This window comes from Diadema setosum, chromosome 3, assembly GCF_964275005.1.
Source record: "Diadema setosum chromosome 3, eeDiaSeto1, whole genome shotgun sequence".
NCBI lineage: Eukaryota > Metazoa > Echinodermata > Echinoidea > Diadematoida > Diadematidae > Diadema > Diadema setosum.
In genome coordinates this window covers 21,806,747-21,831,609 of record NC_092687.1, presented here as the reverse complement: position 1 = coordinate 21,831,609, position 24,863 = coordinate 21,806,747, and the positions used below count along the sequence as shown (strand labels likewise).

Below are 24,863 nucleotides of genomic sequence, written 5' to 3'. Positions count from 1 at the left end.
TGACCTGCGTGCCAGGCGCGTGTGGGCTGACTACTCAGAAATTCATCTGAAGAAATGGCAGAAGTCCAACAGAAATGACAGAATGTCATTATCTTGACCGCGCTGACCGCATACGGGGACTGCGAAGTACCTGCGTGGGAGTTGCCTGCAAGGTGCTACTCAAAATTTGGCTGCGGATAAATTGGACTTGCGTGCACAACTCCAGGCAGCTACGGGCAAAAATAATTTTCCTGCGTGCTGGGAAAACCTTACTCGCAACAAGCCCGCGTAGCTTGCCCGGAAAGATGTGACACGGCCTTTAGGCTGCCGAACTCATTCGGTGGGGACAAAAACCAGCTGCACTTACAATTTGTGTTTGTGATGATTGTGGAGGAGCAGAAAGTTACCAAAATGTGCCGTCAATGTCCTGCACATTTTGGTAATTTACCAAAATGTGCAATTTTCTAAAATGTGCCGTAACAAGGACTCCGCTGTAACGGGAGTCGCCTGTATATAATATATTTCGTTGTTTCTACGCTGCCTTCACAACCAAAGTGCCGTACTAGTCCAAGAGTATTAGTTTTAATGTGGACATTTTTGGTTACAAGCTGATTTTTTCAGGATAGGTCCAGAAAAGTCTCTACAATAACATATCAAAAGTCCTCATAAATCTTCTTTGAGCGTTTTCCGCAATCCAAGATGGCGTCAAAAATGGCCGCCATTTCCAGAAATTCTCATAACTTTTCAACCAGGTGACCAAAATAGGAAATTTAAATGATTAGATATATGTTTTGAAGCATGAAGAACTCAATAAAACACATATTAAGAGATGTTGATGCACGCAAGTACCGTAATCCAAGATGGCGTCCAAAATGGCCGCCATTTCCTGAAATTCTTATATCTTTTTAGCCAGGTAACCTAAATCAAAATTTGAATGTCTAAATATATGTTTTGAAGGATGAAGAACTCAATAAGATACACATTTAGAGTTGTTGAAGCACACAAGCACCGTAAGCCAAGATGGCATCCAAAATGGCCGCCATTTCCTGATTTTTTGTTCTCATAATTTTGCAAGTAGATTTCAACTGCACACACTTGGAATGTCGAAACATACGTTTTGAGTCACAATTAACCAAATATAATACTTATACAGAGATATTGAAACACAAATAAAGCACTTAAGCACTTTCAGAAATCCAAAATGGTATCCAAAATGACTGCCATTTCCCTTTTTCTCATAACCCTGAAACTTGGTAACCGCGATACGCACTTAAATGTACGAATATATATTTTGAGACATAAGGAACCCAACGCACGTAAGTACAAATAAAACCACGTGAGTTCTTCGCAAAAACCAAATGTTGCCCAAAATGACCGCCGTTTGTTTATCAAAAATTGCTGTTTCTAAGCCTGTTTCAAAGACAAAGCAATTCAACATAATGTTCGAGATTCAACAACTCAGTAGGTCCAGTGGAATTTTTCCCTTAAATGTGCACAACACGGGTATAGGTTGAGTTGGATGCATCCCCCCCGGGGGGGGGGGGGGGAGGAGGTAGCCTGTTCAATCATTATTTTCCAAATATTCAACCTGAAGTATTTGCACTTTGTCATTGAATTGCATTCCTCGCTCGGCTCTTTTCCATAGACTTTGTACAGTTTTGAGATTAACAAATTTCCAAATATGTCATCAAAACGTGTGCACTAGATCTTTAATACAAAATGCAAAAGTTAGTTCCCTCATATTGGAGGGTAATTTGCCCTTCCTAATCCTTCCACCGCTCACTTCCCCCAATATGAATGACATACCCCTTTAACAACTCCCAAAATATTCCATCAAATGTGTGCAAATAATATAATCATTTTCATTTCAATTCAAGTGTAAAAGTACCCTCGTGCTGGAGGGGATGGGGATACTTGAGACTATGAATTACCTACTCTTTGAGGATGGACAATCAATATAACACCAAGGGTGCACTGGGCAGGCTAATGACGATCATAGAAATACAAAACTCCCTCCAGTCAAAAGTAATGCCCCCACATCCTCTACTAGCTCATTGTCTTGAATATACTAGTCTTTATTCTATTTACCCTTAAAAAAAAACAGAAATCTAGTATTTCATCAGCAGTGTGCACCATGAAATCCGTAACATGAAAAGAAAAAATCTCTATTTTATGGGAGGGCTCATCACCTCATACGCCTCCCCCGCATATTTCCATAAATATATATTTTCTTACTTTTAGGACAAAAAACAAATCTCAGATATTTCACCAAAAGGGTGCGCTAAATCTCTGAATTTTAAATTGGAAAATGCCAAAATCTCCATCGTATGGGAAGGAGTATTCTCCTCACATATATACTTCCCTCTCCCAGACACTTTCCTAAATATATATTTTCCTAACGTTTTCAAATAGAAAACAAATATCGGATATTTCACCAAAATGGGGGCAACAGATCTGTGAATGTCAAGTCTGAAAATACGAAATTTTCCCTCGTGTGGGAACGGGCAACCCTATGACCGCACTTCCATGATTATATATCTTTTTGTTCCTTTTTGATGGAAACCAAAATCTAGTATTTCACCAATATGGTGTATCAGATGTCTGAATATCAAGTCTGAAAATGCAAAATCTCCCTCATGTTGGGGGGAGGGGGAAGGGGGAAGGGGGAAGGGGATTCCTCTTCCACACCCTCGCATATATTGCCCATTTCCCTGAATACTACTTTAAACATTTCCTACTTTTCGATGGAAATAATTCAATATCTTACCAAACGTTTGCACTATATGTTTCACTTTCGAGTAAAACAAAAAAAAAAACAAAAAAAAAAGATCCCTCGTGTGGGAGAGGAGTATCTCTCCTCCACGTACCAATAACTATGAGTGCCATATTCTCTGATTTCTATTATATAATTTTACCTAATCTACACGAAATGAATAAGTTAATTTAGACACTATGGCCCGAATTCTCAAAGCTGGAATAACTATTCCGCGGAATAGTTATTCCGGGGAATAAGTTATTCCACCTTTGAGAATAGATTCCGGAGAATAAATCGCGTCATTTTACGTCACGAGGGCCTGATTTGCATAAGAGGCGTAATAAATCGGCGGAATAAGCGGTGTAATAAAGTTATTCCACCTTTGAGAATTCGGGCCTATATGTTTAGGTGGAGCAATATACTGCACCAAAGAAATTCACTGTCATGTGATGAATTACACATTATTTTGCAGCACATGTAGATTCTAATTTTGAACATATATATCTGGATTGCACAGATATCATAAAGAATTGTTATTACTTCTCAAATGATAACTGAAATTTTCATTTAGAACTCACCTCATGGTAGACATCAAATGTATTGGTAATAAAAAGGGGCTAGCACTAAATTTTCATCTCATGTGCTTGAGGTGACAAAAATGTACAGTGTCGGGGCGATCGGTAACGGGCTGTAACGTGGATGAAAAGCTATAAGAATTTCTGAAAATGGCGGCCATTTTTGGACGCCACCTTGAATTACGGTACCTGTGCGCGTCAACATTTCTTAATATGTATTTTATTGAGTTCTTCATCCTTCTAAACATATATTTAGACATTCAAATTTTGTATTTGGTTTACCTGGCTGAAAAGATATAAGAATTTCAGAAAATGGCGGCCATTATGGACACCATCTTAGATTTCGGTACATGCGTGCATCTACATATCTTGATATGTTTTATTGAGTTCTTCATGCTTTAGAACAATATATTTAGACATTTAAATTTTGTTTTGGGGTTCTATAGTTGAAAAGTTATAAGAATGTCTGGAAATGGCGGCCATTTTGGACGCCATCGTGGATTGCGGAAAACGCTCAAAGAGGATTCATGAGGACTTTTAGTATGCTATTCTAGACATTTTTCTGGACCTATCCTGAAAAATCAGCTTGTTACCAAAAATGTCCAGGTTTAGGCCTTTTTTGACCTAATGCTCTTGGACTATAGGCCCTGTAGGCAATTGAGTCTCTCAACGTGTTTGTCCGATAATCTCTTTGTTGTTGTTGTGCTTATTTCGCTCAGAGCAAAATGTGATATGACTATATCATCCGACTCAAAGATCGGAGGGCGAATTCCTACTGTGACATTTTAAGATTTTGACTATTTTAAAGACAATTAGATAAAAAAGCATGTATCATTATCATACCTTTTAGCAAAACAGGGCATATATATATATATATATGTATCTTAAATATTGGACAGGTTTCCGGAGTAGCATTTTGAGGTATATCAGTTTGATATTCTAAAGTTTTTGTTGCTTTACTTTGTTCCCACTTTCAGATTGACAAAGAATTAGACCAATCGTTGTGGAGCCTTGGAGGTCGCAACCTGGGTGACCGTTGGTTCTACGCAGAGGTCAATGTTTCCAGATATAAGAATTATTCACTGACCTTTGAAAGTGTGGTAGGTGATGGACCACAAGGTGACCTTGCCATAGATGAGGTGGACTACAGGCTAGGATACTGTCAAGGAGCTGGTGAGATCTCTGTTGATAAGGTGTTGGAGAAATATAAAGAGACATAGCCGAGCTTTATTTTTTTTTTTTTATTTCAGTAGACCTTGAAATACACAAGCTCATGTTTGGCCAAAGTGTGTACAGCCTATTCCACATGATTCCATATGTGCTCAGTAAAAGTGCTCTAAATATATGTTATGAACATGCATATCAATACATGCATACGCTGAAGGAGCCCACGTGGTGGAAGCTTCCAGAGTCTGGAGTGTGTGGAGCAGACATGGCACTCGAGACCGAGAAATAAAGATTCAGTTGCTGTTTCTCAAAGTTTGGTGGTCATACAGCACCTTTATTTGGTGTCATCGAATGACGTGTGATGGCCCTGCGATCACCACTATCTTTTCCTCTTGGCCGTAATATGTAGTTGGGAAATATAAGATTACCCTTTATGATGAAATGTTAAATTCTGTTGTTTTTCGAAGCCCAAGTTTACACACATACACACAATAGTGTGCCTTAAGCGCACACAAATAAGGTAGGACTACAGCATAAGGTGAAATTATTTTTTAATGATCAGCCGTAACAACACCTTTTTCTCATGTACCAGCTCTAGGGTAATGATTATAAACAGCGTCATATGCAATGTAAACATGCCCTTGATGCATCAGTTGTTCTCCACTTAAAATATATAGCATGTAAATCATATTTTCCTTATAGAATTTCTTAGAATATGATGAAGACGGATATCCGCATGAAGCAAATCAGAAATTTTCGTTGATTCTTAACTCTCATGATACCCGACGTCTGCTTTCATAACAGCTACAGCAAAGTGGGCAGCTATTGAAAATGTTCTATTCATTCTAAATCTAATGCTGATAAATGGCACTATTTAACGTATCAAATAATTTTTCTCGTTTTGCTGGCTGAGATATGATACTAATGGTGCATATATCACCATTGATCACACCGCGATACTAATGTCATACATATGCAGACCCTATTATTTGAACATATTTATGTGTTCAAATTTAAAATTAAGATTTATCATAAATTTATTATAAATTATTTTGCTAGATCCAAGAGGATGCAAGACACGGGGTGGGGTGAGGATTAAGGTAATGCTGCGTGGAAAACGTTTGATATTACGATGTCACAAAGACTTTTTCTCTTTTTATAGTAAATATCGCCTTATCCAACTCAAGACAGTCGCATATAGTCACTTCTTTTTAACATTGAACAATATTATTTCAAACGCATCTCATTTTCTGTATAATTCAAGATTATTTTACACAAAATAAAAGATATTGATAAGATGTTTGAGGTTTAACTCACAATTTTTTCTAACACTGGCAACACTCTAAATTACCGCATCTACTCTACTTCTTTTTATAATGCATTCTAGATGGAACAAGAACAGTGCAAATGTACTTTCTCAAAATTGTTATGCAGAAAATATGCTTTACGAATACTCAAACACGCGCACACATTGAGCCTCATTGTAGGATTAATCTGTTTCTTTTCTATTAACATGAAATAATCACGTTATGTTGTTAGGATCGTGTGACTTTGAGAATGGACTTTGTTCGTGGATGAATATTGGAGGGGATGAGTTTGATTGGTCACGTCATAGAGGAAGCACCTCGACGGGCACAACTGGTCCTAATGTCGACCACACGACAGGCACCAGCAGTGGTGAGTCAAAACAGAGTTTGTAAAGAAGTAAGGCTTTTATTTCTAGCAAGCAAATTATATCTCACAAGACAGTCATGTTGTCTTTTTTGGGGCGAATTTTCACATGTTTAATATTCTAATTTTTCAAATCTTATGTACGGCTTCACTGAATCAAGTAAACTTAAATCACACTAATACTTCGTGAAGTGAATCATGATGTGATCATCACATGTTGTGTGTAATCATACCGTCCTCAGGGGCCTCTAGTAAGGGGCAAAACACAGTGCCCCTGGACATTAAATGGAGGTCCCGTGTGTGAGAGAGTCACAACTCATGTACGTAAAAATATCCCGCTTCATATTTTATTCATCGCAAAGAGCAGGGCGTTTAACCCGGTGTAGTGGTCCTGCCTAACATCCGCCTGGACCCCATGGAAGACCAGCTATTGCAGCTAAATATGGGCTAGGAAATGAACAAACTTTGTAAACAAACAAAAAACAAACTATGCTTACTTTCTTTTTTTTTTCTTGCACGCTTGTGTCTCCTATGCTACCACTGGGAACTGATGGGAACACTGGGAACAAGGCACTCTATTCCATCAAACTAAGACTCAATGTCATGCTAATTGATGTCAAGAGTGACAAAGATAAACCATGAGACATGACTCCCTCAAAGAGATGGTAAAACGAGGCTTGAACCCGACTCTCACTGTCTTCCTGACAGGGCACTACATATACACAGAGGAGACGGGCAAGGCCACAGGTGAGCGGGCGATCCTCTACCTCGATGAGCCTTTGAGTAGTGGTCAACAGTGCCTCAGATTTTGGTACCACATGCTCGGTGTGGGTCACGGCGAACTGATAGTTTTTGCATCCAACACTAGCTCCTTGATGATGGATGACCACTATGTGTGGTCACTGGCTGGACCACAGAACCCTGACCAGGACACATGGCTACTTGGTCAAGTTCCCGTGAACTTTGACCTCACATATGCCGTGAGTAGAAATGCATGAAAATAGAATGTGGACGTTAACTTTGCTCTTATTGTCGAAAATCTTTGTTAGTAAACAATTTATCAAAAGAAATTAATCCTTAATCCCGAATTCTGAATTGCAGACTCTAATTTTGTTGAAAATAGAATGATTATAATATAGAAACAGTTTATATCACAGAATAAAATGTGATTTTTTTTGTTGATGTTTGATGGCACAGCATTTTGTCTCTCCGTAGGTGTACTTTGTTGGTATCATTGGGTCAGGGAGCTCGGACACAGCACTGGACGACATCTCCTTTCAGAGTGGCCACTGTGATGGTGAGAACATGAACACATAGACACAAGAAAATCCAAATGAAAACAAAAGCACGAATTAATGCCCACATTATATAGATTTGTACCGATGCCAGAAATTTATGATACCCTGCACTTACCACCATGTGGTGACATTTGTGGAAGAAACTTAGTCAAAGGCTCACGGCTGCCACAAACATATTGTGAAAATTGTGGGGAAACTTATAATCATAATCAGGAATAATCAGGACTAACGCAGTGTCATATTGCGTTAGTCCTGAGGCTAACATATTCTATTACCTGAGACTAACATATTTATGATAATTATGCTAGTCTCCGGAACTGAATAATAGGTAGAGAATGACATATTATGAAACACACACGCACACATATTTTTTTATTTAAATCACTAAATGATAAGATAGCTGAAACTTAGACAGGAAAATCCGTCCGTCCGGAGGAATTTTTTATCTTTTTTATTTATTATTATTTTTTTTTTTACTTTTACGGCTCTCCTCATTTTTGTGGTACACTGACTATAGAAGTTCCCTTTAAGATGAATGGCCTCAGTGAGATGGCAGAATGTTTGTCTGCAGGATAGTCCTCCTTTTTTTATTTCTTTTTGGACAAAAAAGTGGAGTTTATGTATGCTCTATCTGCAAGTCCCACATATAATTATCCCATTGTAATATTTGTGGAAATAAATTACAAAATACGTATTTTCTCTCGGTTTGTTTCTTACTCATTGGGCGTTTTTTACATTTTTTTGGTAGTCTTACATTTTGGCGAAACTACAGTTTCAAAATACTTTCGAGTGTTTTCAAGATAAACTATCAACACATGTAATGTATGCATACATGACTAGAATAACCATACACTTTCTATTCCCCAGTCGTACCATCAGAAGCTGCCCCTGGGAGCGATGTTTTGCCCCTCTCATGTGACTTTGATGCTGACAGGTGCTTCTGGCGTGAATCCCTGGATGATGACTTTAACTGGATAAGACAAACGGGTCCAACTATTTCTGCAGGGACTGGTCCTGATACTGACCACTCGGGTACTGGTGAGTATGAAGGAGAGGATCTCCTTTAGCTACCCAACAAATTTGAGAGATAAGAAATTACCAATACCCTTGACTTTCCTCTTTGTATGCGGGTATTGCACCCTTAAGTATAATAATTATGACAATATGTGTATTCACACACATATATACCTATAAAAACATACATACATCTTCTTTGTGTAGCCCGATGTGCGGGTTTGATACCATTTGCTGACTATTGCTAGTCACCTGGGGTGAATCGCGAGGGGTTGGCATCATTCACCCATCTTCTGGTGTAGGTCACTGCCCGATCCAATTAGCGTCTTTCTCTTTGTGATGAAAGCAGAATCATTTGGGTGCACGACACCCACGAGTCATACAGCCCACAAGTCATACAGCTCACAAGTCATACAGCCCACAAGTTATACAGCTCACAAATTATACAGCCAACTAGATATACAGCACACGAGTTCGACATCAAGTAAAACAAGCCCACGAGTTATACAGCCCATGCGTTCGACATTACGAACTTTGCCTAGTGTCGCTCTCGTGGGCTTTCTTTGTGTAGTGTTGGTCTCATGAGCCTTTTCTGTGTAGTGTCGAACTCGTAGGCTGTACGACTCCTGAGCCGTATAACTCGTGGGCTGTATGACTCCTGAGCCGTATAGCTCGTGGGCTGTATCACTCATGAACCTATTTTTGATGTCGGTCTCGTGGGATGACCCCGGGTCATTTACGTGCGTGCATTATGATTCCTTCACACGTGTACGGCAATTTGATGTCCTTTCTAAGGGACACGCCGGGGAGAGATTGTTTTGCCTCATAGTAAGAGAGGACAGCTCGATTACACACAACATTGCTCACACTCATAGGCCCGAATTCACGAAGATGGTACAATATTGAGACCATGGTTTGAACCATGGACAATTTGTATGGAGCGCCAAGTGTCGCAAGGCCTATTTCGTTACGAAATCAGTCATTTCGGTTTTTCATCGACGAAATTACGTATACATAGGATATCCTAAAGGATAGAATACTGTTAAGCTCTGTTAACTCTCTGAAGGCGGACGTAAGAACGTCATGCCATATGCCAAAATTGATACAATCACATTTCTGCTTCTTCCATTATGTTTTTCAAATTTCGGGGGGGGGGGGAGTGGGGTGGATGATTGTACAGGCCATCCCCCTCCTCCATACAGGGGGGGGGGGGGAATACATCCACCATCCCCCGGGATTTACGCCCATGTCTTGAACTCACAAGTAGGTAGTCCTAGGTCGGAGATAATCACAGAACATTTAAGAAAGGTAGAAGGTACAGTAAGCCACAGAAATTCTGAACTATTATAGGTAGAGTACCGATACCCAGCACCTCTGCTCTGAGAGCTACGTCACTTTTGGCTCTGAAGTTCTGTGTTACCTGCTAACCTGTAATATTAGTAGAGATGAGGCTTGGGAGACATATATTGCTTGCGGATATTGATTCGCCTATATTGGTGACCAACTCCATTTTAATTGCTATATCAAAGTAACAGCAGCTTTACGATTTGAACCTTCTCCACTAATTTGGTCAATCGGTATACCTACACACATTTAAGCAACCATACAATACATGATATCTATACCAGAATATACAGTACATTCATGACAATGGTTTTATCATGGTTTCATGGTAATAATCAATAGCCCACCTGTAGGTATCTCAGCGTCGACTAAAGCCAGTAAAGCTACAGAGAAAAATCCCTTTTAGTTGAAAAATTCTGAGCAACTGTTGGGCGGGGGGGGGGGGGGGGGCACCTAATGCGGATGCGCTTGCCATAAGGACACCGATGGTGTTGTGGAAATTCCACCGGGCACTGAAGCGGTTGGCTATCTCCTTCCATTCCTTTGGGGTTGTGGGGTTTGGTTTCATCACCATACTCTTCACATCATATGCATGTACACACTTCCCCCACAATGATGAAGTTGCTGTTGTGCGCAACGTAGAACATGTACATGAGAGAATGGTAGGAGTCCCCGGTGGCTAGATAGCGCAAGGTGATGGCAAGCTTGAGTGCAACCGAAAGACTTCCGCCACCAGGTGTCATACTTGCGCAGATGCGGAGTGAGACGGTCCCGCATCTCAGCAAAGAGTTCTGAACTCACGCGAACAAAGTTCTTAAAGGACGCGACATCCTCAAGCCTTGACATATCCAGCACTTGACTATCGGCACCATGCTCCGGTCGTAGAGTGAGCCAGTTCCGAAGCCACACCGTCCGAGGTTTCCGATGGTTGGTGACGTCATGGTACTGTGCCACCAGGTAGGCCGTCCTCAAGTCAACGTCTTCAAGGGTCTGCTAGTGCCAAGTACATCTTCACCAATTCACATCTGTCCATGGTGATGGTCAGAAGGGAACACATGAGATATTGAGGGAGACTATTGAAGTTATAGTGGTCCAGCTGGCTGCAAGGCAGGACAGATGGTTGTAGGTTCCCATATGAGTGGAAAACGAAAAACGTCAAAGGACGCAATTGGACGCAAATGAACGCAAATGGAGGGAAGGGTTGTTTGTTTTTTTTTGTTTTTTTTTTCCCGCGGATGGTCTGTGTCCAAGCTACGGATAGTTACCGTTCAGTTACGGATAGTTACGTTTAGATAGGGTTACTTTCATCAGTCTACATCCATGGAGTCCCTCTGTGAAATTTTGAACATTTCAAAATTTTGCAGGCTTGGCGCCGTCATTTTGCGTTTCTTTACGGATTAGTTAGGGACAGTTACGTCTACATACGACCCTGCAGATGCCTGCGTCCACTCATCCGTATCTATCCGCTACATACGTAACCCATCGTAAGACACCGTGGGACTGGGGCTTTAGCAACTACTAGTACAATGTACTCTTTCCCCTGTAAAATGTTCCTGCGTACGTCCATGTTCGCCATCTCCCCTAAATCTTGAAAACAGATGACGTCTCTGTCCCCATTCATATTGCTAGTGGCTCCTCACTTTGAAAAATGTTCCACCGGCCTTGTAATTGGGTAATCGGGGTAAGTTGTTGCACCTCAGTAATGTTCAACAGATGGCCCAAGTTGCTACAGAGTAACAAAGGTCCTACGTACGTACGTATTTTAATAACTTACACAAGTGTGCTCAATAAATGTTCAAACATCATGACGGTGCTACTCTCACAGAAAGACACCAAAGAAACAATTCTTTCACCCACTTTAATACCTATGATTAACTGAAGATGAATGGTTTTTATGAAATAAATGAATATTGATTTTTTTTTTTCAATTTAAAATTTTGCTGAGAGAGATACGTGAAAATGTGTTTTTTTTTTCTTTTCACCTAAATTCTCCATAGGGTATTCAGGGATGATCAAATTTCACACGCAGAGACCGTTTGATATCCTATGATGTGACATAGCTTAAAACGCCGTCTACGGTCTCTTGTTTAGATTTTAAGAAATTAATCATGTAACACCTTTCCCGTATAACGACTAGACGTGGTCTTCCCTAAATAGTATGTTTTGTTATTTCATTTTCATATTCATTTCATTAATTTTTCTGGATGTTACAATTAATCAAATCACTTTCGAAAAACATTCACATTGATTCATCAATAATCATATTTGACTTTGCACATGAGAGACAAGGAAATCATAGTGAGAGAAAACAGAGGTATAATAAAAGGGGGAAAATAAAGTACAATATAATAGGATTCCCAGTATTAATATTTGGGGCCTCGTTAAATACACAAAGAAATGAATAAACAGTTTTTAACAAACTATCGACTTAGTGTAGCAAAAAATGCTGCTGAAAACTGCTTATCCAATAGTAGCGAGCCAACGGAGTAAAAATAGAGTCAAAAGGGGCCTGATCTTTTGATCCTAGCAGAATCTTTGTCAGAGGCAAAATGACAAACAGGCAGGGACAGCAATCACAAGGACTACACACAAGAAGAACAGTCAGGGACGGGCTAGGTACACAGAAGAAAACAAAAGGGGGGATTGGAGATCACTGGCAAGGAGCCCAACAGGTAAAGGGAGGGGGATTAGAGGAGGGTGGACAGACAAAAGGCAGAGGAGGGTCAGTGATGATCCCCAGGACCATGGCGGGGGGGGGGGGGCAACCTTTGAAGGATAAGGATGAATAGGGAAGCAACATCAAAAAAGATAAGGAGCAACAGGGGGATAAAGAAAGGAAAAGAGTGAAATAGCAACATCAAGAGTGAGGGGGGGGGGGGGGGGCTGAGCAAGCAGCGAGCCCTAACCTGATGTACCAAGAAGAGGCAACAACATGAAAATTAGAGTCAACCAACAAATGCAAGTTATCAAACATATCAAAGTGTATAGTAATGATAATAGTAATAATTATAATAACATAAAGATAATATTGATAATAATAATGGTAATGATGATAATAATACAAAATTATGAAAGAGGGGAAAACACAAAACCAGAGGGAGAGAGATAGTTTATGCAAGTATAGATATGCATGTGTGTATATGTATATGAATATGTATATGTATGCATAAATAAACACAAACAAATACAAGTGAGTGTATGCGGCTGTGTAGGTGGAAAAGGGCTGACAAGAGGAAGGAATCAATCGGGAAAAAATTGTGCAATAGGAAAAAGCGCAAAGAATGGGGAAAGTGTTAGTCATTTCCCTCCTGGATATTCAGGCCATGGGGTTGGATTGTGTGAAGTCGTTTCATCCAGAGCTTCTCTCTGCTGGTTCGGACTGTGTCTGGACGAGTGCCTAAAGATTCAATGCCCTGTAGAGTCATATCAATGATGGAATGATTGGGAAGATTGAAATGGTGGCCCACTGGAGTATCAAGCTTGGCTCACTGGAGTATCGAGCTTGGCTGTGTTGACGGTGGATCTGTGTCCATAGAAGCGTATTTTGAGTGTTGTCTTGGTTTCCCAAACATACTGGATCCTACAAATTCTGCAAGTGATGAGATACACGGCATTAGTGGTGGTACAAATGATGTTGCCCTTGGTGTGGTGAGAGGGGCCGGTAGAGATGATAGTGAAAGAGTCACTGTCATGGATGTGTATACTACAATGATGCACCTACTGGCTGAACATTTGAATGTACCATGCTGTAAGGGAGAAAAATTGTCAGTGAGGGATGGTACTTCAGCACGGACGATGAGATCCCTGAAGTTGTAAGGGCGTCGGTATGCCAGGATGGGAGTATTTGGAATGGCCTGTAAGAGACGATCAGATCTCGAGGTGTGAAGGATATGGTGATATGGTGATTATCACGAAGGATATTGTGGAGAGGGGGTAGATTGGGATGGAAAGTGGTCTCAAGGGGTATTCTGTCAGTGATTGTCTTGCTTGTTGGTTTTCGTTTTGAGAACTTCAGATCAGATCTGGGGAGAGAACGAACTTTGTTGATGGCTTGTTGAACTTTCCTGGTACCGTAGCCCCTGCCTGGGAGATGTTTCTTCAGGTTCCTGGTATGGAAAGAAAACTCAGAATCCTCAGAGCAGATACGGCGAAGTCTGAGGGCTTGACTGTAAGGGATACTGGTTTTGCAGTGGCGGGGATGGCAGCTGGCTGAGTGGAGGTACTGATGGATATCTGTGGGATTAGTGTAGAGAGCGGTGGCGATATGGTTAGATTCCTTCCTAACGGTGACATCAAGGAGAGAGAAATCAGACGTGAATTTCATGGTTCTGTGGAAAGAATTGATGTGGTCAATGAAAGCCTCCCTGGTCCAGATGAAGAAAATGTCATCGATGTAGCGCCACCAAATCCATGGACGACAGGGGGCTGAATCTAACATCAGTTGCTCCAGCTTGATCATGAAGAGACAGGCGAAGGAGGGAGCCATCCTGGTACCCATTGCTGTGCCAAATACCTGTAGGTAGTGCTTATCCATGAATGTGAAGTTGTTTTTCGTCAGTACGTGTAACATGAGGGATTTGATGTCAGATATGGGGAGGGGGGGGGGGAATGGAATGGCCGCTGCGAGCCAAAGCCTCACATGAGGCTAGGATACCTTCATCACGGGGAACATTTAAATTCAGGAACCAACTTGCCAAATGTGTGCATAAAGCACACCTGGACTATGTCAACAACTTCGTCAGAGGAAGTCTCTCAGAAAAGCCCAAATCGTTCTGGTCATACATCAGATGCTGTCGCTCAGAGTATATGGGCATTTCATCAATACGCACAGCAACTAAACTTTGTGCTACAGCTAAAGATAGGGCTGAGAGCTTGAATGACTTCTTCCAATCTACGTTCACTCATGAAAACCTGCACCAAGTTCCACAGAAAGGTCCATCACCATATCCATCAATAGGTCACCTACATATCCACGGGACAGGAGTAGCAAAGCAACTACTCCAACTCGACCCTTCCAAGGCAAGTGGTCCAGACCAGATCCCTCCTCAGCTCCTAAATATTATTTCTCATGAGGTTGCACCTGCTCTCTCTTTGTCTTCCAGCAGAGCTACAACTGTGGTACAGTCCCACCCCAGTAGAAAGAGGCTTTAGTTACCCCCGTCTTAATCAGGTGACCGGAGCGATCCTTCCAACTACCGCCCCATTTCACTCACCTCCATGCTGCAAAGTCATGGAGCACATTATACTTAGTCATGTGTCGAAGCATCTAGCAAGAAATGGCATCCTCACTGATGGTCAACATGGCTTTCGCCAGGGGCTTTCTACAACCACCCAACTCTCCTCAGCAGTACATGATAGGTCGTCAGTCTTACAAAAATGCAGCCAGATTGATGTAGTCTTCTTGGACTTCCAGAAGGCATTCGATTGTGTGCCACACCAACGCCTGCGTATGAAACTCCAGTACTATGGAATTTCAGGAGATTCTCTCAACTGAATCATGTCCTTTCTCAGTGAAAGGAAGCAAGCCGTAGTAATTGATGGGACACAATCCTCATTGAGAGCTGTACCATCAGTAGTCCCCCAGGGATCTGTGATTGGCCAAACTCTCTTCTTATTGTTCATAAACGACATACAAGATGATATTCAATCCTCCATCCGGTTGTTTGCGGACGACTGTGTTGTCTACCATGAGGTTGTGACTGGTGATGACTACCATTTACTACAGCAAGATCTTCAACTATTATCGGCCTGGTCCCAAAACTGGCTCATGAATTTCAACGTGAAGAAATGTGGCATCCTCTCAATAACTCGCAAACGCACTCTCAGTATCTATCAGTACACACTTTCCAATCATGTAGTTACCTGGGTCAACGATTACAAGTACCTAGGTGTGACAGTTACGGCTGACCTTCGGTGGGACAAGCACTGCCAGACCATCAGGCACAAGGCAAGCCAAACCCTGGGACTCATCTGCGGAACCTTGTCTCCATGCTCTAAAGAAGTGAAGGTCAGAGCCTACACTGCACTAGTCCGCCCACAACTAGAGTACGCCTCTGCAGTGTGGAATGCATATACTGTTATTAATATCAACTCACTCGAGCAGGTACAAAAGTCTACAGCCCGTTATATCCAAGGCGATTACAGCCCAACAACATCTTCTACAGCCCTAGTATCAGCACTTGGTTGGGACAGCCTTCACTCTTGCACTCCGCCTTCTTGCACAATGCACACTTTTTCACAAAATCCAACATCACCTGGTTGCCATGTCCTTTCCACCCGATATCATCCCAGCTAACTACATTGGAAGACAAGATTACCAACTGAAATACACAATTCCTAGATCCACCATTGACTCCCACAAGTATTCATTCTTCCCAAGAACCATGAGACTATGGAATCGCCTGCCAGGACCAGTAGTAACCACTGCCAACCCAACATTATTTCAAGGAGCTTCTTTACCCATCCTCAGAGCAATGCAGCCTCCTTTTGGATCAGCCACTGTGTAAGAGGATCGACGCTGTTTTTACTCGCACTGAGCACCCTTACATTTTATTGTATGATAGTGAGACACTTGTATACATACACTGAATGACACCCCCTCACGACACACAGCTTCAAGGGATTACTGCATGAAGGTATCAAGGTATTGGTGTAGAGAGAAGAGACGTCGAAAGTACAGCGATTACAGTCTCAAAGAAAAAAAAAATAACCAGCTCTGGGTCTTGATTCTGTCCAGACTGGAGACACTCCACACTTGAACATAATACAGTCCTCTAAATATCAAAAGAGATCATCTTCTTCCAAGTGTTGACTTACTTAAACTACGGAAAACAAATTACTTCACACAATCAAACATTAATGGCAATGTACACAGGTGATGCTGAGAGAAAAAAGAAGAAAGGGATAGCGATAATCGAAGATGGTGAGGAAGAACAGGAGAGAAAGAAGTAGAAAGAATCCTCGTTCACTGTACAATTGGTAGGATATGCACTGTAATACAACACTATTGAAAGTGCATTTCACCCTATCTCCATTTGTTTCGATGTACAATGTACTTCTTTTGGATAAGATGATTGCCTGTCATGCACGTCTATAGAGAATTTTTGAAAGATAGATTTACAATGTAAAAAAACAAAAACAAAAAACAAACACACACAATATGTATGTCCATACTTGTTGTTATTGAAATGCAGGGTACTACCTTTATACCGAGGCGTCAAACAATTCACCGGGAGAGAATGCCCGTCTGTCTTCACCGAGGCAGTCCAAGGCTAACATGACTGACATGTGTTTCCAGTTCTTCTACCACATGAAGGGGAATAGCATGGGCACTTTGAATGTCTGGGTGATGGGAGGCAATGGAGAAGGCGTGGTCGTTTGGACGCAGGGAGGAAGTGACTTAGGGAACCAGTGGCAAGAAGCAAATATCAACATTTCGCCAGATCAGGAATCCTACAGGGTAAGGATTGTTTTACAGGCAGTCCTTGAGTTGGTGACAAACAAAGAGATAAAAAAAAAATAACCAGCTCAGGGTCTTGATTCTGTCCATGCTGGAGATACTCCACACTTGAACATATAATACAGTCCTCTAAATAGGAAAAGAGATCCTCTTCTTCCAAATGATGGTGATATGTGTAAAACTTCTTGTGGACTCAATTCTATTAGAAATGTTTATGATTTCTTAATGACATTTTTTTTTAAAGAATCTTATCACTGTTATTGATATTTCATCTTAACTATTGGATATCTTCTGAGTCATACAGACCAGGATGTCTCAAGTTATTTGTTTTGTTATTTTTGTTTGTACACTGGAGGTGAAAAATTTTGAGAGTACTGTAGGTATAAATCCTCATCAACATTTTCATTACTTTTGTAAATTGAGTTGAATACCTGTTCCCTTCAGTTTAAATCAGTGAAAACATAATCAGCAATCATGCATCCCTTTACCTGGATAGCTTCTTCATTTGTGGTTTTTGATATCAAACATAGCAGAAGATGCATGCACAAGATTGTTATCACTTCACACATGGATGAACATACATACACTGACCCTTGACCCGACAATGACCAGAATAAATGAGGAGCCCCTTCCCCCTCACTAAAAAAGAGTTCCATGATCCCTGAAGAACACAGAGTATTTTGACAGCGTCAGTCAATAATAGACAAAGAAAGCCTGTTGGTCCTAGTCTCCTAACCTACAAACACACAAGCCATGCTAGTAGTTCCATCATACATGTTGTAAAGGCAGACAGAGATGTAATCTTGATATTATCAGTGAGATTAAGTATATGTTTATACTTTCCTTAGTGGCAATTTAGAAAGAATTAGAACAAGGTGATTATGCCAAGCATTAGATTTACACCGTAAGGTATCAGACAAGGCTTTCCGTGAATGCTTGCAAAAACTCTGAGACTTTTTACATTTTGCACTCTTGTTTCCCTTCAGATTGTGATCGAGGGTATACTGGGTGACTCCTATCAGACTGACATGGCCATTGATGACGTCTCAGTTTTTGAAGGTTTTTGTCCTCCAACGCGTGAGTATATGCCCTGTATGACATGGCTTTCCTTTTTTTTTTTCTTCTAAGGTTTTGCTGCACAAAGACCTTTTACTCAGTTTCATAAAGTGAAAATAAGTAAACAGTCCTAGATGTCATTGCAAAACCCAAAGAGAGAAAATATTTTTCCAATATAACAAAATAAGTAGAAAATACTTGTCATGAGGCATGGAAGTGTATTTTTTCTCTTCTATCAGTAGAATGAATTACAATGTATGACAGTGCTATTCATTAACATACCTATCGTTATTCACCAGCTGCAACCATTTCCAAGGACACATAATAATAATAATCTGAAGGGAACTCTTCTAGGGTATTCTTTTAGATGCGCATATTTGTTGTGTTGATTATTCATTTGTTTTTGAAATTTTGCAGTGAAGAATTCTGACATTTTTGAATTTTTGAAAGTTTGTTTTAAAGTTTCATGTCCTTGAAGAGTAACTATGGCTAGATAGATGTGGTTACTACAGGATGGTGTGTACAGCCCACAATATATAGTTTCATGGATTTGTAAAGGACATGTCATAATACTATAATATGGAACCAAACAATATCCTTTCCCCTGTGATAGATATTTTGAATTTACTACAATACAGTCCTTCATTATGTACTGGAAGAGTTCATATCACCACAGCACGCTTGTAAACTATTTGTATCTTTTTTAGGAGGATGTGACTTTGAATTGAACCTCTGTGGGTGGACACAAGACTTTCATGATGAAAAGAATAATTGGTATAGGGACATTGGGTCTAATGTTCAACTTGGTGAAGCACCCCTTACTGACCATACAACTGGAACAGTCACAGGTATGCAAATCACCTATCTACATCATTGTAAATGTACAACATGTTCTTTTCTGTTGGTCTTCAACAGCCATGATAAATAAATCCTACCCTTGTGGGAAAATTGCCAAAAAATAGACATTTCAGTAGCAATAATAGTGTCCTATTTGATATTAATGTGTTCAATATGATATTCATATTTATATACATATGATAATTTATATAAAAATATGTTTGGCAGAATATTTATTTTCTCAAGGTGTGTGGCTGTGAACCAAACTTTAGTTTTGAATTTGAATCATGAAAATTCTGAAATTCCTTGATGGCTTTGATTTTGTGATCTGATATTTTGCATGTTTTTGTCAGAAAGGGTAGAATGCTACCACACTACGTCATTGAAGTTCAAAGAAAATGCATAAATCATTTTACATGGAGTCACTTTTGATTAGAAACTATCATTGGTTTGAGAAAGATATGCATAAAAAATGTAAATTTCTGAATGTTTCATAGACTTTAAATGAGATTCAGAAGATAACTTATTTCACCTCATTTGTGTAATTTAATAATATTCCCTTGAATAAACTACTGTCTAGTGCGAACTATTGTATAATATTTCTTGCTAAGGTTACTTGATGTATGTCAAGTATTTGGTACCCAGTCAATATGGTGAGCAAGCATTTCTATCAAGTCCAAGGATTGATCCAACACCCACTGGAGATTGCATGACATTTTGGTACCACGTTACAACACACGGTCCTAACCCCAGCATCCTGGAAGTATTTGAGTCAGTATATGAAAGCCATATTGGCCCCTATTGGAGCTCACAGGTGGGCACACAGCCTACCTTCTGGCAGCAGGCTGAGGTGAATGTTCAAGCTGATATGGCATTTCAGGTAAGTGGTTTTTGACTTGACAGGGTCTTCATCAACCTGCTGTTGCTTCCTTACTGCATCAACAACCCCAGTTACTGGTTAAGTTAGTTGGTTCCTTAGATACAACAGAAGTCACAGTGCTCTCTAGCAAGTATTACGTATGTGGCAGACTAAGGGTGACATAATTACAGTGAGCACTTCACATTTTAAGACTCATCATGCCTGGCTGATCTTTCAGACTGGAATATGATGCAAGAATATTTCTATCTGAACATATTTACCATTAAGATTTTTAAAGTAAGTATATACATCACTTGTGTCATTAATTAAGGCGAAATTTCGTTTGTACACAACCAAAGAAAACTATTTACCTTGCGTGAGCTTTCGCCTACTGTCTGTATAAGGCTTCATCAGACTGGCGTTGACTCGCCGTAGATGGGATGTAGGCAGTCTTACAGTCTGAGAGAATGGGAATGTACGCTGATGAAGCCTACAGACAGTAGGCGAAAGGTCACGCAAGGTAAATAGTTTTCTTTGGTTGTGTACAAACGAAATTTCGCCTTAATTAGAAAATTACCAATCAGATAAACCTCTTCCAAGATCACTTGTGTCCTTGAACTAATTATTATAATTTTGAGAGGGAGGTTTCCACATGATGAAATACATCACGGGTTTAAGGTCAAGGTCTAAGGTCACTGCACTTTTGCAGAAAATATCAAGCTTCAGTGTATAAGTGCATCTAGGAATGTGGTGTTGTAATTTGGTGGATAGGGTATCAAGGATAACTTTTTTTTATGAACATGATGGTGGTAGGTCAAAGTTTAGTGCAATTTAAACACTGTCACAAATGTACACACAAGTAGTTATGTACATGTATCAAGGCTGTATGCATGGTTGTTTAATGTGTATGTACACAGGGTGACCAGATTAATGGAGAACATTCTATATGATATAGATATAGTACATACAGGCTGACCAGATCAGTGGAGAATTTTCTACATGGTATACAATGTAGCTACAGTACATGTATGCATGTGACAGGAAATACATTATAGCTCACTCAATCTAGAATGATTTAACCCATTCCAGAAAATTCTAGGAAGTGCTGGCTGAGTGAGGCACTGCCCTTGTAACCCAATGTGATTGGTAGTTAATTTTGGCAATGATGTTATGCACATATTAGGCAGTGAGTCATCCAGGATTCCTGGAATTTGGACTTGCTAGTACGTTCAGGTATGTAGCCCCAGGTTGGAGAAAATTACAGAATGTACTAGAAAGGGGTGAATGAATATATAAGCCGGAGAAATTCTGAGGTAGGCAGAGTACCCAACACCTCTGCTCTGAGAGTTACGTCACTTCTGGCTCTGAAGCGACTTGTTATAGTCAGTCCTGTGTTACCTGCTGACCTGCTATACAAACTGTGTTTGTGGAGATAAGGCCTGGGAGACATTTTGCCTGCAGAGAATTAATTTGCCTACGTTGGAGATAGACTCCATATTTTAGTGTCAACGGACATTATTACGGCAAAGCTGAATTCTTTGCTGGACATTATAAAGTGAAGCATCATTCAACGCATCAACTGGACGTGGTCGTCATAACATTTGGATTCTGCCCGTTTCCTGTGGATTCTGCACGTTTCGCTGTGGACGTATATCCTGGATTTTTACCCCGGATTAATACTGAGGATTATCACAACCTGCGCCTCTGGAATTACGTCTGAGGTATCATTCATCGGTGCATCGCGGATCATTCATCTGTGCATCGAACATCGTATCTGGACACTGTCAAAGGATTACTTGCTTTCAAATTTGGCTGTACTACGTGTAAGTAATTCCACTACCGATTTATAATTGTTTCTATTGATCATTATTGTACTGATGTGAGAACTGATTACGAGTCTGTACCCACAATATCACTGTTAATAAACCGCCTGAACATCAGTTGATTGTTTCTTTTGTGCGATCATTCTCAGAGTGATTTTGGTCGTAACAAAATTGGGGGCTTGTGTCCGAGAAGTGAATTTAAAGCCAAAACTTAGAATTTGGAACGTTCCGGAATCCAGAATATTGGTACAGACAAAATATCAGTTGAGTTGATTGTTCAATTGTACATTGTGTGTAATACATGTGACAATGTCAATCAGTACAATGGATGTTCAGGCATTTGTTCAGAGGACAGATTTGTCCCTCAAAGATTTGCAAAAGTTACGGAAATGTGATTTGACTGCCATTGCACAGCATTTAAGTGTAGATGTTCCACAAGGTGTAAGAAAGGCAGAGATTCTTGACTTGGTAGCTGGTCACATGGAGCTCAGAGAAGAAACTCAAATTTCAGATCAAGCCCAAATGTCTGATCAAACACGGCTTGAGCTTGCAAAATTGGAAATGGAGAAAGAGAAGATGAGATTAGAAATGGAAATGAAGGAAAGGGAAAAACAAAGAAAAATAGAAAGAGAGCAAAGAGCTAGAGAAATGGAAATGAAGGAAAAAGAAAGAGAAAGAGAAAGAGAGAGGGAAAAAGAACAAATGGAAATGAGAAAATTTGAAATGGAGCAACAAGTGAAATTGCGTGAGATGGAATTGACTCATGCACATACTGTTGAAAATCGTGAAAGGGCTCCTCCTGAATTTGATTTGGCCAAAAACATTCGAATGGTGCCAAAGTTTGAAGAAAACAGAGTTGATGCATATTTTGTGTCATTTGAGAAGGTGGCTAACAGTTTGAACTGGCCACAGGAATTTTGGCCCTTGCTCCTTCAAAGTGTGTTTGTCGGCAAAGCAGCCGATGTGTACTCATCTCTCTCTGAAGAGCAATCACGTGACTATGCTACAGTCAAGAAAGCAGTGTTGAATGCTTATGAGTTGGTGCCAGAGGCGTACAGACATAAGTTCAGAAATTCGTACCGCAAACCAGGCCAGACACATGTTGAGTTTGCTCGTGAAAAAGAAATGATGTTCGGTAGGTGGTATAGATCCCTGAAAGTGGATCAGGATTTTGATAACCTACGTGAGGTTGTTCTTTTGGAAGAATTCAAAAAGAGTGTTGCTTTCAGTGCGAGGTTGCACCTGGAAGATCACAAAGTGACAAGTTTGCATAAAGCAGCCTTCATGGCTGATGAGTATGAGCTGACCCACAGACATGAAAACAGACCACCTTTCAGAAATTTCTCTGGAAATAAGAGAAACAAAAATCAGTCGAGCAACCAACAGAATGCTGGTTCAGGAATGTTGTCGGCACCAAAGCCTCAATTTAACAAAGGGTCCAGTACAAGTGCAAATGTCATCAGATGTTTTCATTGTCACAAGAAAGGGTACATAAAGTCACAATGTTGGAAGTTGCAAAATGGTGCAACGAAGGAGGTGGGATTTGTCATGTCAAAAAGTGTCCTACCTGAAAACAGTGTCCCGTTCAGTGAAACACAGGCCATTGAAAGTCGATCTCCTAAATTCAAAGATAGGACTAAGCAGGTAGATGAGAGCTATCGAAGCTTTTTGTTTGATGGTGAGGTGACCCCATGTACTTCTGGTGAGGCAGGTAAGCCAGTAGTTATCCTGCGGGATACGGGGGCCTCTCAGTCGTTGATGGTGGATGGTGGTATGACTTTTCCACCAGATAGTGCAGTGAATGCAAAAGTCTTGATTCAGACTGTTGATGGCAGTTATATGTCAGTACCACTGTATAGAGTGGATTTGAAGTGTGACCTAGTTTCTGGTCCTGTCACTGTTGGAGTTGTTCCTGAGTTGCCCATGGTAGGTATTGACTTCCTGTTGGGGAATGACTTGGCTGGGGACAAGGTAGTTGCGTCTCCAGTTGTTTCGGATAAACCAGTGGTGGTTGCTGAAACTGAGCAGTTGCAGGAGGAGTTTCCTGGGATTTTCCCAGATTGTGTTGTGACTAGGTCTCAGGCTCGTAGAGCTGTTCAAGATGATGCGGATTATGTTGATGTGGAGGAGAATTCCGGTGTTTGGTTGGCAGAAACCTTTTTCAAGGATTTGAATGATGGGGTTGCTGTATTAGGCTCCGAGGCTAACAGTGATGGGCTGTTTAGCAAGTCTTCCTTGGTTGAAGCACAGCAGGCAGACTCTGAGTTGAAAGGCTTGTCTCAGACGGCGTGCTCTGAGGCTGAGGCTGAAAAAGTCCCTGAGTGCTATTATGTCAAAGATGGCATTTTGATGAGGAAGTGGAGACCTCCCCATAGGCCAGCTGATGAGGATTGGACGGTGGTCCGTCAAGTTGTTGTCCCTCCCAGTTACCGCAGTGAGATCTTGAGGATTGCTCATGAGTTACCTGTTGGCGGCCATTTAGGCGTCAGAAAGACAAAGGATCGGATCATGAGGCATTTCTATTGGCCAGGGTTGAATGTGGATGTGGCTGAGTTTTGCAAGACTTGTCACACATGTCAAGTGGCTGGTAAACCACAGCATTCAGTGAAGCCGGCGCCATTGATTCCGATACCTGCGTTTGAAGAACCATTCAGTCGGGTTCTAGTCGACTGTGTTGGACCTTTGCCTAGGACTAGGTCGGGTCATAAGTACCTCTTGACAATCATGGATATGTCTACATTGTTTCCAGAGGCTATCCCATTGAGAAATATCACTGCTAAGACTGTGGTAGATGCTCTAGTGCAGTTTTTCACTAGGTATGGGTTGCCCAAGGAAGTGCAGTCTGACCAAGGGTCAAATTTCATGTCAGGCATATTTCAAGAGGTGATGTATCGTTTGGGTGTGAAGCAGCTGAAGTCGTCAGCTTATCATCCCCAATCCCAAGGTGCATTGGAGCGCTACCACCAGACCCTAAAGATAATGATTAGGGCATTTTGTGAGGAGTATCCCGAGGATTGGGATAAGGG

The 24,863-nt window shown here is 40.8% G+C and overlaps 1 protein-coding gene across 1 annotated transcript in view; it reads left to right on the top strand.

The window, feature by feature from the left end:
- Window positions 1–8,512, top strand: part of LOC140246688 (MAM and LDL-receptor class A domain-containing protein 1-like) — a 68,323-nt gene extending 59,811 nt beyond the window's left edge. The window contains exons 19-23 of the mRNA XM_072326027.1: window positions 4,287–4,482; window positions 6,016–6,153; window positions 6,856–7,127; window positions 7,363–7,444; window positions 8,313–8,512. Coding sequence (XP_072182128.1) covers window positions 4,287–4,482; window positions 6,016–6,153; window positions 6,856–7,127; window positions 7,363–7,444; window positions 8,313–8,512 — 888 coding nt within the window. The remainder of the gene's footprint in view (window positions 1–4,286; window positions 4,483–6,015; window positions 6,154–6,855; window positions 7,128–7,362; window positions 7,445–8,312) is intronic.
- The last annotated feature ends 16,351 nt before the right edge of the window (window positions 8,513–24,863 follow it).